The 12,882-nt window shown below is 43.1% G+C and overlaps 1 protein-coding gene across 5 annotated transcripts in view; it reads left to right on the forward strand.

Moving 5' to 3' along the window:
• Positions 1 to 12,882, forward strand: part of si:ch211-126j24.1 (phosphofurin acidic cluster sorting protein 2) — a 109,538-nt gene that overhangs the window by 96,591 nt on the left and 65 nt on the right. For all 5 annotated transcript variants that reach the window (XM_055907125.1, XM_055907127.1, XM_055907126.1 and 2 more), the window contains 6 exons: positions 1,030 to 1,072; positions 4,788 to 4,830; positions 5,184 to 5,322; positions 5,942 to 6,165; positions 6,524 to 6,637; positions 8,916 to 12,882. The exon at positions 8,916 to 12,882 is cut by the window's right edge and continues 65 nt beyond it. In XM_055907125.1, the coding sequence (XP_055763100.1) occupies positions 1,030 to 1,072; positions 4,788 to 4,830; positions 5,184 to 5,322; positions 5,942 to 6,165; positions 6,524 to 6,637; positions 8,916 to 9,034 (682 nt within the window). In that variant the 3' untranslated portion in view covers positions 9,035 to 12,882. The remainder of the gene's footprint in view (positions 1 to 1,029; positions 1,073 to 4,787; positions 4,831 to 5,183; positions 5,323 to 5,941; positions 6,166 to 6,523; positions 6,638 to 8,915) is intronic.

Below are 12,882 nucleotides of genomic sequence, written 5' to 3' on the forward strand. Positions count from 1 at the left end.
AAAGCAAGGGTGCAAAGTCTCAGATGTGTATACTCCATATTTTAGTCGGTGCTTTTTCCATCTTTAAAAACTCTACAAAACCGTCAATGCTACTCTCGGGTGTGTTTTCTTGAGGGAGATGATCTTGTCAAGCTCTGTTTGTCCTACCTCTTTGCTGTCCGAACATGCTTTTCTCACAGCTCTTTTCACCATGCGCTCCAACAATTCACACCCTCTGGACTCATTTTGCAGGTTATTTTGGTTTTACACCAGCTGTATCCAGCTTTTTTGAGCTAATTTGGGTGGGATTTGTGAGAAATGGGCAAGGATAGCTTTGGGAAGACGACGGCAGCACTACCAACTTCACAGAGAAGTAGTCGACTGGGACCGAACAAATGAAATATGCTAACTATACTTTAACCCTCTGTCTATAAAGGCCCCTTTACAAATACAGGGGTGAATTCTAACTTCTACTTAAGTAAACTTTTTGCTTGGTCTCCCATTGACATCAATGAATAACTAAGTGAAAATGTACCTAAATGGAAGTTAGGATTTGCCTGGTGCAGCTCTGGTCCCAGTGTCATAGTTCTGTTGATTTTCGTGTTGATTTTTTTTTTCAGCCAATCAGTATTCTTAAGTACTGAGAATCCAAAACCAGCGGGATTGCAGAACTCACCCTGTATATTGGGTTCACGTTCAATGTCACCAACGATGTTAACCCCCTCACTCACTCCTCCACTGCTCACGTCACGGCAGGCTTACAACGCACCCATTTAGGGGTCGGTTGTAAGGAGCGTTCCCTGGCATTCCCATCGCGGTGTGACCTTCATTCCCAAAATGTTCCTGGTTTTCCAGAACCACTGGAAAACCACTTCTGAGAGGCGCCATGTCTCATCGATTCCGATTGGACATCCCTTAGCCACACACACAAACTCATTCTTCCTTCAGACCCATCACACCACTACACCCAAACAGGGAGTGTGTTGATCCTGGAGCGTTGTGTTAACGCGAAACTAACATTTATTATATGTTATCCATTCGCTCCCTCAGCCCTGACGAGGACTCCTGTCAGAAGTTTGTGCCATTTATTGGGGTAAGAATATTCACTTGCAACGAAATAACTTGAGTGTTATCTTTGAGCGCTCATCTCCAGTTAGACTGGCAATTATCTGTCATTTATTTGAAGCTGTCACGATAATACACAATGAGAACAGATTCTTATTGATAGCTGCTTTGAGGAAAGTTTTACTTGCAATGACTGTGATATGTGGTTGTTTTTTACTCTTACAGTGCATTCGTAAAGTATTCAGCCCCTTTACTTTTTTTACATTTGTTATGTTACATTCTAAAATGGATTAAATAAAACATTTTCCTCTTAAATCTCCACACAATACCACAAACTGACAAAGCGAAAACAGGTTTTTGAAATTGAGCTCCGGTGTATCCTGTTTCCATTTATCAGCATTGAGATGTTTGTACAACTTGATTGGAGTCCGTCCACCTGTGGTAAATTCAATTGATTAGACATGATTTGGAAAGGCACACACCTGTTTATATAAGGTCCCACCGTTGACAGTGCATGTCAGAGCAAAAACCAAGCCATGACGTTGAATGAATTGTCCGTAGCGTTCCGAGAAAGGGTTGTGTTTTGGCACAGGAAAGGGTATTCTTGCAGCATTGAAGGTCCCCAAGAACACAGTGGCCTCCATTATTCTTAAATGGAAGAAGTTTGGAAGCACCAAGACTTTTCCTAGAGCTGGCCGCCTGGCCAAACTGAACAATCAGGGGAGAAGGGCCTTGATCAGGGAGGTGACCAAGAACCCGATGGTCACTCTGACAAAGCTCCAGAGTTCCTCTGTGGAGATGGGAAAACCTTCCAGGAGGCCTTCAAGGTTGAGTGGCCAGACAGAAGCCACTCCTCAGTAAAAGGCACACGACAGCCCGCTTGGAGCCAAAAGTCACCAGACCATGAGAAACAAGATTGAACTCTTTGGCCTGAATGCCAAGCGTCACGTCTGGAGGAAACCTGGCACCATCCCTACCGTGAAGCATAGTGGTGGCAGCATCATGCTGTGGGGATGTTTTTCAGTAGAAGGGACTGTGCGACTAGTCAAGATCGAGGGAAAGATGAACGGAGCAAAGTACAGAGATATCCTTGATGAAAACCTGCTCCAGAGCACTCGGGACCTCAGACTGGGGCGAAGGTTCACCTTCCAACAGGACAACGACCCTATGCAAACAGCCAAGACAACGCAGGAGTGGCTTCTGGACAATTCTATGAATGTCCTTGAGTGGCCCAGCCAGATCCCAGACTTGAACCAGATCGAACATCTCTGGAAAGACCTGAAAATAGCTGTGCAGTGACGCTCACCATCCAACCTGACAGGGCTTGAGAGGATCTGCAGAGAAGTATGGGAGAAACTCCCCAAATGCAGGTGTGCCAAGCTTGTAGCATCATACCCAAGAAGTCTCAATGCTGTAGTCTCTACCAAAGGTGATTCAACAAAGTACTAAGTAAAGGGTCTGAATGCTTATGTAAATGTGATATTTCCATTTTAATTTGGTGTCACTTAGAAATGTCCTTGTTTTTGAAAGGAAAGTACATTTTTTTTGACCATTAAAATAACATCAAATTGATCAGAAATACAGTGTAGACATTGTTAATGTTGTAAATGACTAATATAGCTGTAAACGGTAGATTAAAAAAGGCGTACAGAGGCCCATTATCAGCAACTAGGCCCATTATCAGCAACCCTCACTGTGTTCCAATGGCAGGTTGTGTTAGCTAATCCAAGTTTATCATTTTAAAAGGGTAATTGATCATTAGAAAACCCTTTTGCAATTATGTTAGTGCAGCTGAAAACTGTGCAAAAAAAATCTGATTCAAGAAGCAATACAACTGGCCTTTTTTTGACTAGTTGAGTATCTGGAGCATCTATCAAGGCACGAGGTGAGACCCAAATGCAGACACAGGAGGCAGATGGTTGGAGTCTTACAATATTTATTCATCCAAAGGGGTAGGCAAGAGAGTGGTTGTGGACAGGAAAAAAAGGTCAAAACCAGATCAGAGTCCAGGAGATACAGAATGGCAGACAGGCTCATGGTCAAGGCAGGTGGGAACAAAGTCCAGAAACAGGAAAGGGACAAAAACGTGAGGACTAGAAAAAGGAGAATGCAAAAAGCAGGATAATGGGAAAAACGCTGGTTGACTTGGAAACGACGAACTGGCACAGAGAGACAGGAAACACATGGATGAATACACTGGGACAAATAAGCAACACCTGGAGGGGGTGGAGACAATAACAAGGACAGGTGAAACAAATCAGGGCGTGACAGCATCAGCATTTGTGGGTTCGATTACAGGCTCAAAATGGCCAGAATCAAAGAACTTTCTTCTGAAACTCGCCAGTCTATTCTTGTTCTGTGAAATGAAGGCTATTCTGTGTGAGAAATGCCAAGAAACTGAAGATCTCGTGCAACACTGTGTACTACTCCCTTCACAGAACAGCGCAAACTGACTCCAACCAGAGTAGAAAGAGGAGTGGGAGGCCCCAGTGCGCACAACTGAGCAAGAGGACAAGTACATTAGTGTCTAGTTAGAGAAACAGATGCCTCACAAGTCCTCAACTGGCAGCTTCATTAAGTAGTGCACGCAAACACCAGTCTCAACGTCAACAGTGAGGAGGCGACTCCGGGATGCTGGCCTTCTAGGCAGAGTTGCAAAGAAAACGCCATATCTCAGACTGGCCAATAAAAAGAAAAGATTAAGATGGGCAAAAGAACACAGACACTGGACAGAGGAACTCTGCCTAGAACGCCAGCATCCCGGAGTCGCCTCTTCGCTGTTGACGTTGAGTCCGTTTGTCAATTTCTAACCCTGGTCAGCTGTAAGTGCTGTTATTGTGAAGTGGAAACGTCTAGGAGCAACAACGGCTCAGCCGCGAAGTGGTAGGCCATACAAGCTCACAGAACGGTACAACCGAGTGCTGAAGCATGTACCGTGTAAAATCTTTCGTCCTCTGTTGCAACACTCACTACCGAGTTCCAAACTGCCTCTGGTAGCAGCGTCAGCACAATAACTCTTCATGGGGAGCTTAATGAAATGGGTTTCCATGGCCGAGCAGCTGCACACAAGCCTAAGATCACCATGCACGATGCCAAGCGTCGGCTGGAGTGGTGTAAAGCTTGCCACTGTTGGACTCTGGTTCAGTGGAAATGTATTATCTGGAGTGATGAATGACCCTTCACCGTCTGACAGACTAAACTGGGTTTGGCTGATGCTAGGAGAACGCTACCATAGTGCCAACTGTAAAGTTTGGTGGAGGAGGAATAACGGTCTGGGGCTGTTTTTCATGGTTCGGGCTAGGCCCCCTAGTTCCAGTATAGGGATATCTTAACGCTATAGCATACACTGACATTCTAGACGATTCTGTTCTTCCAACTTTGTGGCACAGTTTGGGGAAGGCCCTTTTCTATTTCAGCATGACATTGCCCCCGTGCACAAAGCGAGGTTCATACAGAAATGGTTTGTCGAGATCGGTGTGGAAGAACTTGACTGGCCTGCACAGAGCCCTGACCCCAACCTCATCGAACACCTTTGGGATGAATTGGAACGTCAACTGCGAGCCAGGCCTTATCGCACAACATCAGTGCCCGACCTCACTAATGCACGAGTGAGATGTTCGACAAGCAAGTGTCCACACACTTTTGGTCATGTATTGTACCTTGGTTAAATGTACTGACTGGGTAAGAGTGTCTGTTAAATTACCAAAATGTAAATCTCAATCGTGGTTTTTGTCCCCCCACAGCTGGTGAAAGTGGGCATCGTTGAGCACAACCTTTCAACCTCAAGTAAGACATCTTACTCTTTATTTTCCTTTGACCCTGTTTGCTTTGTGTTGTCTGATAATCCGTTGTTTCGAATGAGATGGGAGGAAGAAGGGAAGACTGAGAGATAAGGGGTCCTGCAGGCAAAATACTGTATGCATGACGTCTTAATCATGTAATATTTTTCTTGTAAAATGGTTTTCTGGTTAAAAGACATCATATAACTCTTTTACAACCACTGTTGCGCCTTTTTCATGACGAGATCAAGACGTCATATTGGTTGTTAACTGGTTAGATAACCCGAATAAACCAGATAAAGATGCATTTTTCTGGTTACTTAAAGACGTTAACAAAACCTCCTCCTCCCTAATCCCCAGTGGACTCTGATGATGCTGTGATGGGGAGCATCAATATGCTGGCCTCCCCTCCCCCCCAGCCGGGACCACCCTACATGAAGGACCTGACCTGCACCCCGCCCCCCTCCCCCTCCGTCTCAGCCACCCTCGCCGGAGCCGGGTACGTACTGTACCCTAGCTGTCTTGTTAATTAATGTCTCTTTCATTCCCTCATAACCATTATTTGATCTGAACCCCGACAGAAGCCCACTGGCCACAGTAGCCACTAAAACAATTTCAGAAGGTACAGACCACACCTTCCACATGAATTAGTTTCTTATTATATTTTGGGTTCTGATGGGGTAGGGCAGTTGAACTATGCTCATGAGGCATTTGTAAACTATATGTTATTAATTGAAATGGCAAAAGATAGACCAATCTGGAGTGAGTGACAAAGGATAGCCATCCTTCAACACCCCACCCCACTTTCTTGCCACTCCCAGATTAATGACCTTTCTCCATCCAGATGTTCCTTGGAGACCAGATGTTGGGTAGGGTGAGGGAAGGGGGGAACGACCACTTGTCTTCTGTGTTCCAGTCTTTCACTGGAGCTCTACTGTACCCTTTCTCTTCATCCTTTTTATGACTTGACCTGTAAGTTGTACATAATAAACTAAACTGGCTACAGCCCCACACAAGTTCAGATGATACTCTACCGTGCAGTTTGTGCTTTTTTCTTCCCTTTCATGCATACAAAACGTTCTTGTGACGTTTCTCTCCCATATCCCTCCGCCGTGCAGCTCTCCGGTGACGGGCGGGGAGGTGATGGGGCTCCAGGTGGACTACTGGGCATGTCACGGCGTCGACAAGAAGAAGGAAGGCGAGAAGCGAGACGTGGGCATCAAGAATACCCTGAAAAGCAACTTCCGCTCGCTGCAGGTGTCCCGCATCCCCAACGGGGGCGAGCTGACCCCTCCTCCCGGCATGGCCATGACGGTCGTCATGAAGGAGAAGAACAAGAAAGGTGGGTGTCGCTTCACTGAGAGCCGAAGAGTGTAATGCGTTATTACCCGTTAAGCGTTAATGCGACCTTACAACTCATAGCATGTTATGGTTTTTCTTTATGAAAATGTGTGCCTGGTGAAGAAGACGTCTTTTTCTGGTTGTAATCTAGTTATCTGGCCAAATACAGCAACAACCAGATTTTGTGTTTTATGTCGTCATGAAAAATACGTATTTACCTTTTACCTTTACATCTTTAGTAAAAAGAAATATAATAATTGTAAAATAAATATTTTATTTTGTACCGTGTAAGGCAAATGATCTCTTAATTTTACTGATGTCCTCTCTCTCTCTTCACTTTCTCACACTTTGATGAGCAGTGATATTCCTGAGTAAAAAGCCCAAGGAGAAGGATGTGGACTCCAAGAGCCAGGTGATCGAGGGCATCAGCAGGCTGATCTGCACTGCCAAACACCAGCACACCATGCTGAGAGGTACAGGCCTGACAAACACACTCACACACACGTAAGCATACACACACAGGGCTGTTGCGGTGACCGTCACCGTCAGTGCTTGACTTGGGCAGGAGCTCACCAGAGCTGAGTACTGGCACATCACATATTCTACTACTTGAGCTCCTGTTCCTCGAATAGAACATTTGCTCAAAGTATTGTGGAGCTCCTGCACCTAAATATAAGCAAGTACCTGCACCCAAAATGAGTACGGTCATCTATTTCAGTCCAAATCAAGTACTGCTGACCGTATTACCGCCACACCTGCAGTCATGAGTCATGACCGCAGTCAAATTCCACGTGACCGTTGAGTCACGTTAATCTCCTCTGGACATGTGTTAGTAGTACCCAACTCGCGCTCGATTGTCCCTCTAACCACTCTCACAGCAGTGCTAATAGAATCGAAAAATCACATCAAACACGTATCATCAAAACAGTATGATGCTTTTAAAACTCACCTCACTGTGATTGATCAATTTGAAGAAAGTTCAACTGTAGGTTGAAACGGAGTGGGAAACATGGTCGCTGTGGATGTTGTTTCAAAGCCTAACATAATGAAATTGACAGCACTTTCTAAGGTGATGATTAATTCAAAACACCCATACGCATATTAGAGCGTTTGCATACGCATAGGCCTATATATGAGTCCAAGCCTGAGGAAAAAAAACTGAAATTCAAATCATGATTGTGCCATTATATAATACAAAGCCTACCGCAATAGGCCTATTACGCACGGCATAAAAACTTAAAAAACAAGATAGATTTAAGTTGTAGAAACAGTAATTGGTCTTCTCTAGCCTATGCTCCAAAATGAAACAAGTTCTAGTAATCGCCTTTGAATGTGGACTGTATTATTAAGCATACTGGATGGACTGGTTACCTTTATGCTACGCTCCAAACGTTCTATCAATGAGTCTGGGAGAGAATGTGTAGGCCTAGGCGATGCTGTTGGTCCATTGATTGTGCAGGGTGGCTTACATAGTTGGCCTACAATTATAGTGAATTTGTATTTGAATTTGATTAGCCTGGTCATTTTTTTATATTTCCACAACTAATAGGCTGACATTTCCTTTAGCCACAGAATCTCACCACCATGCTTCTCCATCTCCTCCTCTCTCTCCTTCATTAATTTCTCCAGCATGCAGAGAGAGGGGCTGTCAACAATATAACTGAAATATGTTTAGTTGTGAAAACGTTACTATGGTTTCCACCAAAAAGAGGAGGATCCCAGCTGCTACTATATTTATTTCTCAGCTGCTCATATTAAGCACATGCTCCACTATAAAACCGGAATAGCCTACCCGGCGTGATTGGAAAAACGAACCGTGGAAAGCGGCCTCTCATTTACTATTTGAGTGCACTTGATGAGAGAGCAGCGTGTGCAGCCTGAGTCTAGGATCAGAGCGCAAGCTTTTTTTTGCGACTTTCTCAAATCATCAATAGCCTATCGTCACATCATGCAGCCCATGTATGTTTGGATTTCTGAGACATTCTAAGGTTTGTATCATTCACAACTTAAGTTATCAAATAACTCTAAATCTAGCGTATAGGACCTGTTTCAAATGATCACTTTTACACTCAACAAAGCCACTTAATATGTGCACTCGCACTGGAATAGGACAAATATCCTTTCTATTTTATTCAGCTAAATTCAAATGATATTCTTATTATTATAAAATCATAATGTCACGGGACTTATAAGCATATCTTGTCTGCTAAATAAACTAGCCTACAGCCTATGGCGCGGAGCATAGCCAGATGACACATATTCTCTTCTTCTGAAATACATTTTCTTTGTATAATAATGTTTCCTTAGACCTGCCTAAAAGAAATAATAGATTCATTGTGGTGGTGTGTCTATTAAATGTAGATGTTCCAAAGGCGCACATCAGCAGCGCGTATGCGTGGAGGCTGAACGTGTTTATGTTAATTAACGGCAAATTACCGCGAGACCGACAGTAATTCGACAATAAACGGCTGACGAAATGTCACGACCGCCACAGCCCTCCCCACACATCCCACTCTGCATCCCTTCAACGCAAGCACGCACCCACATGTTCAATAATACATGTACACGACATACTCATTCTGTTTATACACACACTGTAGAGTATGTGCTGGAGACATACACACACATAGGTTCATGTGAATACTCTGAATAGCCTCAATTCAATTTGAGTCTTTAAGATGTGCAATATTGCCACCTAGTGGTTGATAATGAACACTTTTGCATCTCTCTCCTCTCTCTCTCTCTCTATAGTGTCCATTGACGGTGTGGAGTGGAATGACGTCAAGTTTTTCCAGCTGGCCGCCCAGTGGCCCACTCACGTCAAGCACTTCCCTGTTGGCATCTTCGGCTACACCAAGCCTGCCATGTGACATATCACTGCCACCTAAACCCAAGTATGGGTAGCTGCAGCCCAATATGGCGACCGGAGTATGGGCAAGCGGGTGTGTCGAAAGGAGTGGGTGTATGGAAAGCTAATCAGCTAATTGGGCATCGGCTAATTGCCACTCAAGACCGTTTTGCATGGCTGATACGAGTCAATAAGCCACCGACCAGCGGTAGCTAACATGGCAATTTTTTTTCTCTCCCATGATTTTGTTTCCAATAGGATAGAAGCCTACACAAGAAATAACTAATATTGATAACCATTGAGATTTCACATTTGATACATACATACAGTCTACTCAATGGGCAGGGCATGAAGGGCAACAACACCTGGACACCGTGTCCTTGCTCCTGCTTTGCCAAGCACTACTGTCCCGGCGTGAGAAGTAGCTATTTAGTAGCCAATATCAGGGTGACAGTCACAGTGAGCATACGCATGCAAGCAATAGTACACCCATCATCAGTACTTTTAATAAAAAAATAAACAATTGTCAGTTTTACAACTTAAAAGGTACAATTATTTGTGTAAAACTAACAGCGAAATACGAATCAAACTCAAGTCCAAACTCTCTCTGTACGATAGTTGTGTGGTAAGAACCGGAACAAAAATAAATCGTCTAACCCACTGATTCTCAATCCTGGTTCTGGGGACCCAAAGAGCTGCACATTTTTGTTTTTTCCCTAGCAGTACACAGCTGATTCAGATGATCAACTCGTGAGGATTTGATGATTTGAATCAGATTTGTAGTGCTAGAGCAAAAATCTAAATGTGCACCCCTTTGGGTCCCCAGGACTAGGATTGAGAACCAGTGGTCTAACCTATAGCAGAGCGCTTTCGACACACCCACTCCTTTCCACACGCCCACTACTTTCCTTTCGACACACCCACTCGCCCATACTCCGGTCGACATATTGGGCTGCAGCTACTCCCTTCTCTCTAAACCCTGACCCCAGAACAGCCCTTATCTCCCATAGAGAGAGACAAGCTGGATTCCATTCTGAAAAATCACTCCTCTCCTTTATGTTCTTTTGATATTTGTATTTACTAGATATTGAGGCTATAAATATGGTAACAGCTCCATCAAGTGAAGATTATAGGTCCTTATATGCTGGTTCCCAATGTTTCAAAATTCAATTATTAGAAATAGATTTCTAAGTCTAAGTTTGAAATGAATCCAACTCTCCATGGGCTCTCCAAGTTACAGAAGGTAGTGGGGAAAGCTGGGAGTAATCCACCAGATTGGAACCCAGCCGAGGCTGCTCTGACTAAGCAAAAAACGTAAACAAACCTTCTAGTCCTTTTCCTGTGGAAACTGTCCTATTACAAACCTGTGTTCCCAGTATAAAATGGATGTTGTTGTCAACGTCAAATGTTACTGTTATATACACCAGCAAAAAAAGAAGGGAAAAAATGTATGCTGCCTTTTTAAGTATAATAGTGTATATTGTGGTTAGACACTTATAATGGCCACCGGTAATGGCAGCTCTGTTGGCACTTTGTTTTGTTACTATATTATTATTTCTGTGAAATCCTATATTGGTAAATGTCCTGTATATAATGCAAGAAGATTGAAGGGGTGCATTGGAGTGTGTTGGCAGTGTGTGCCGGGAGGCAGTGTGTGTTACTGATATTTAAGGGAAAGGGTGGGATGCTAAGAGAGGAATTGCTGTGAAATTTGCAGAGGAACCCCTCTTGCTATGGAGAGATGTATTTCGTTCTCTTTTTTTTTTATTGAGAAAAGTGACTTAAGTTTTTGATACACTACTTTCAAGCTAGTATACTTGCCTTTTTTGATTTCGAAGCGCATTTTACGGAAACAGAATAGGGACAATCAGTTACCAAGAAACTTGGCACTGTATAACGAGAGGCGTTCATCAGAGAGTGGGATGTATCCTCAGACGAGTTCAATGCAGGGACTTCACTTGTGAATTTGTGAAGAGGGCCGTAGGTGCATGCAAGAATTTCTGGACACAAACGTGAATAGGAGAGAGAAGAGTGAGAGAGAGGGGGAGGACAAGGAAAGATGGAAACAAATGTCTTGTTCCCAGTGCCCTGCTCTAACACACCTGATTAACCTACTGTCTCTGCAAAGGGCTCAGCAGTGTAGTTTTCAGTAATACCCTTCTCACACTACTACTGAGTTGATCCAAGCTGTACTGCACTGGCCTGGTTAAGCATCCATTATAGTTGCTGGAACTGTGTTCAAAACGACCAGGTGAAAAGAAAATGCAGTTGAACACATAGTACAGTTTGGCTTGGTACAGTAGTGTGAAAAGGGTATAAGAATTCCCCAGTGCGTTGCTCGGTTCTTAAAACTATTTACCGGTGACTTTGAAGTGGTTCTTTTTTTCTAACTTCATCCATTCTGAAAGACAGCAATCCCTTTACGAAACTAGCGTGCCGGTATTCAGCGATGAACAAATTGCTGTCGACTGTTCTCTGTTTTTATACTCTCTTTAAAGATAGACCCACTCATAGCGTTGAGTCAAAAAGGGCCACGGGCTTCATTGGTTTTTAGGGAATTGTCAGGATTGACCCTGGGTGCATTGTGAGGGACCGTTTTCATGTCAGCAATGTTTCTGTATTGTGTGTTGATGTTTTTTTTCATGAGGTGTGTTTTCTCGTAGACCTATGAGGGAAATAACGCCCTGTGCCTCGTCAGTCGAGGCTATGCAGGACACCGGAAGGAACTTGGAAGTCAAAACATCAGATTCCTTCCTTAGTTATTTCGCCTCCGTCTTTTGACCTAGTATGTTCGTGTTGTCTAATGTGACTTGACACGAAAATGCATTTCATTTGGATGAAAGTGTGTGTGTTTGTGTGTGCATGCGCTGATAAGGGATACTGTGTAACCCCATTTGTCAATTTCAACCCTTTGAAAACTATGGCTTCACTTGCGATTAGATGCTACATCTATGGTATTACATTTTATGTATTTTTTGTTCATCTTCAGTGGTAGCTGATTTTAACAACAGTGTATGTTACAGTATATTTTATCCTCATGCATTGCTGACCGTCAAGGTGTCTCATGTTTTGCCTCGGAAAGAGGAAAAGTCTTTGGTCAATCCCACTCATTTGACTGTACAATGTTCCACTATTTCATGATACAAATATACACTATATATATAAAAGTATGTGGACACCCCTTCAAATTAGTGGATTCGGCTATTTCAGCCACACCCATTGCTGACAGGTGTATAAAATCAAGCAGAGCCGAGTAATCTCCATAGTCAAACATTGGCAGTAGAATGGCCTTACTCAGTGACTTTCAACGTGGCACTGTCATAGGATGCCACCTTTCCAACAAATCATTTTGTCAAATTTCTGCCCAGCTAGAGCTGGTCAACTGCATATTCATGCCCATGATTTTGGAATGAGATGTTCGATGACCAGGTGTCCACATACTTTTGGTCATGTAGTGTATGTATGTATCCATAACTGATACTTAAATATGTTCCACTACTTCATAATACATATTTATATTATAGCACTACTTTTGGGAAGTCAAGCGGCACCAAGTAATACCTAGGAAAAACTGGACAGTCTAATAACTCCAACATTGAGTTTTACAGCTCTTTTAAGTATAGTTAAAGTTTGCATATGTTTTTGCACAAACATTATTTTAAATGATGTGAGAGTTTTTCTTTTTTAAATGAACCACTAAAAGAATACAAGGTAAAATCTCTTGTTTTTATGATGTCATGTTTCATATCAGTTTTTGTTTATTGAAATATGTTTTATTTACATCTTACTCTTTATTAAGTTTTTGTATGGCCATTTTATTATTCTAACCCTTTTTAAGAAAAGAGTTGAGCTCTTTTGTAAAGAAATTCT

The sequence above is a fragment of the Salvelinus fontinalis genome, chromosome 40 (genome assembly GCF_029448725.1).
Source record: "Salvelinus fontinalis isolate EN_2023a chromosome 40, ASM2944872v1, whole genome shotgun sequence".
Classification (NCBI taxonomy): domain Eukaryota; kingdom Metazoa; phylum Chordata; class Actinopteri; order Salmoniformes; family Salmonidae; genus Salvelinus; species Salvelinus fontinalis.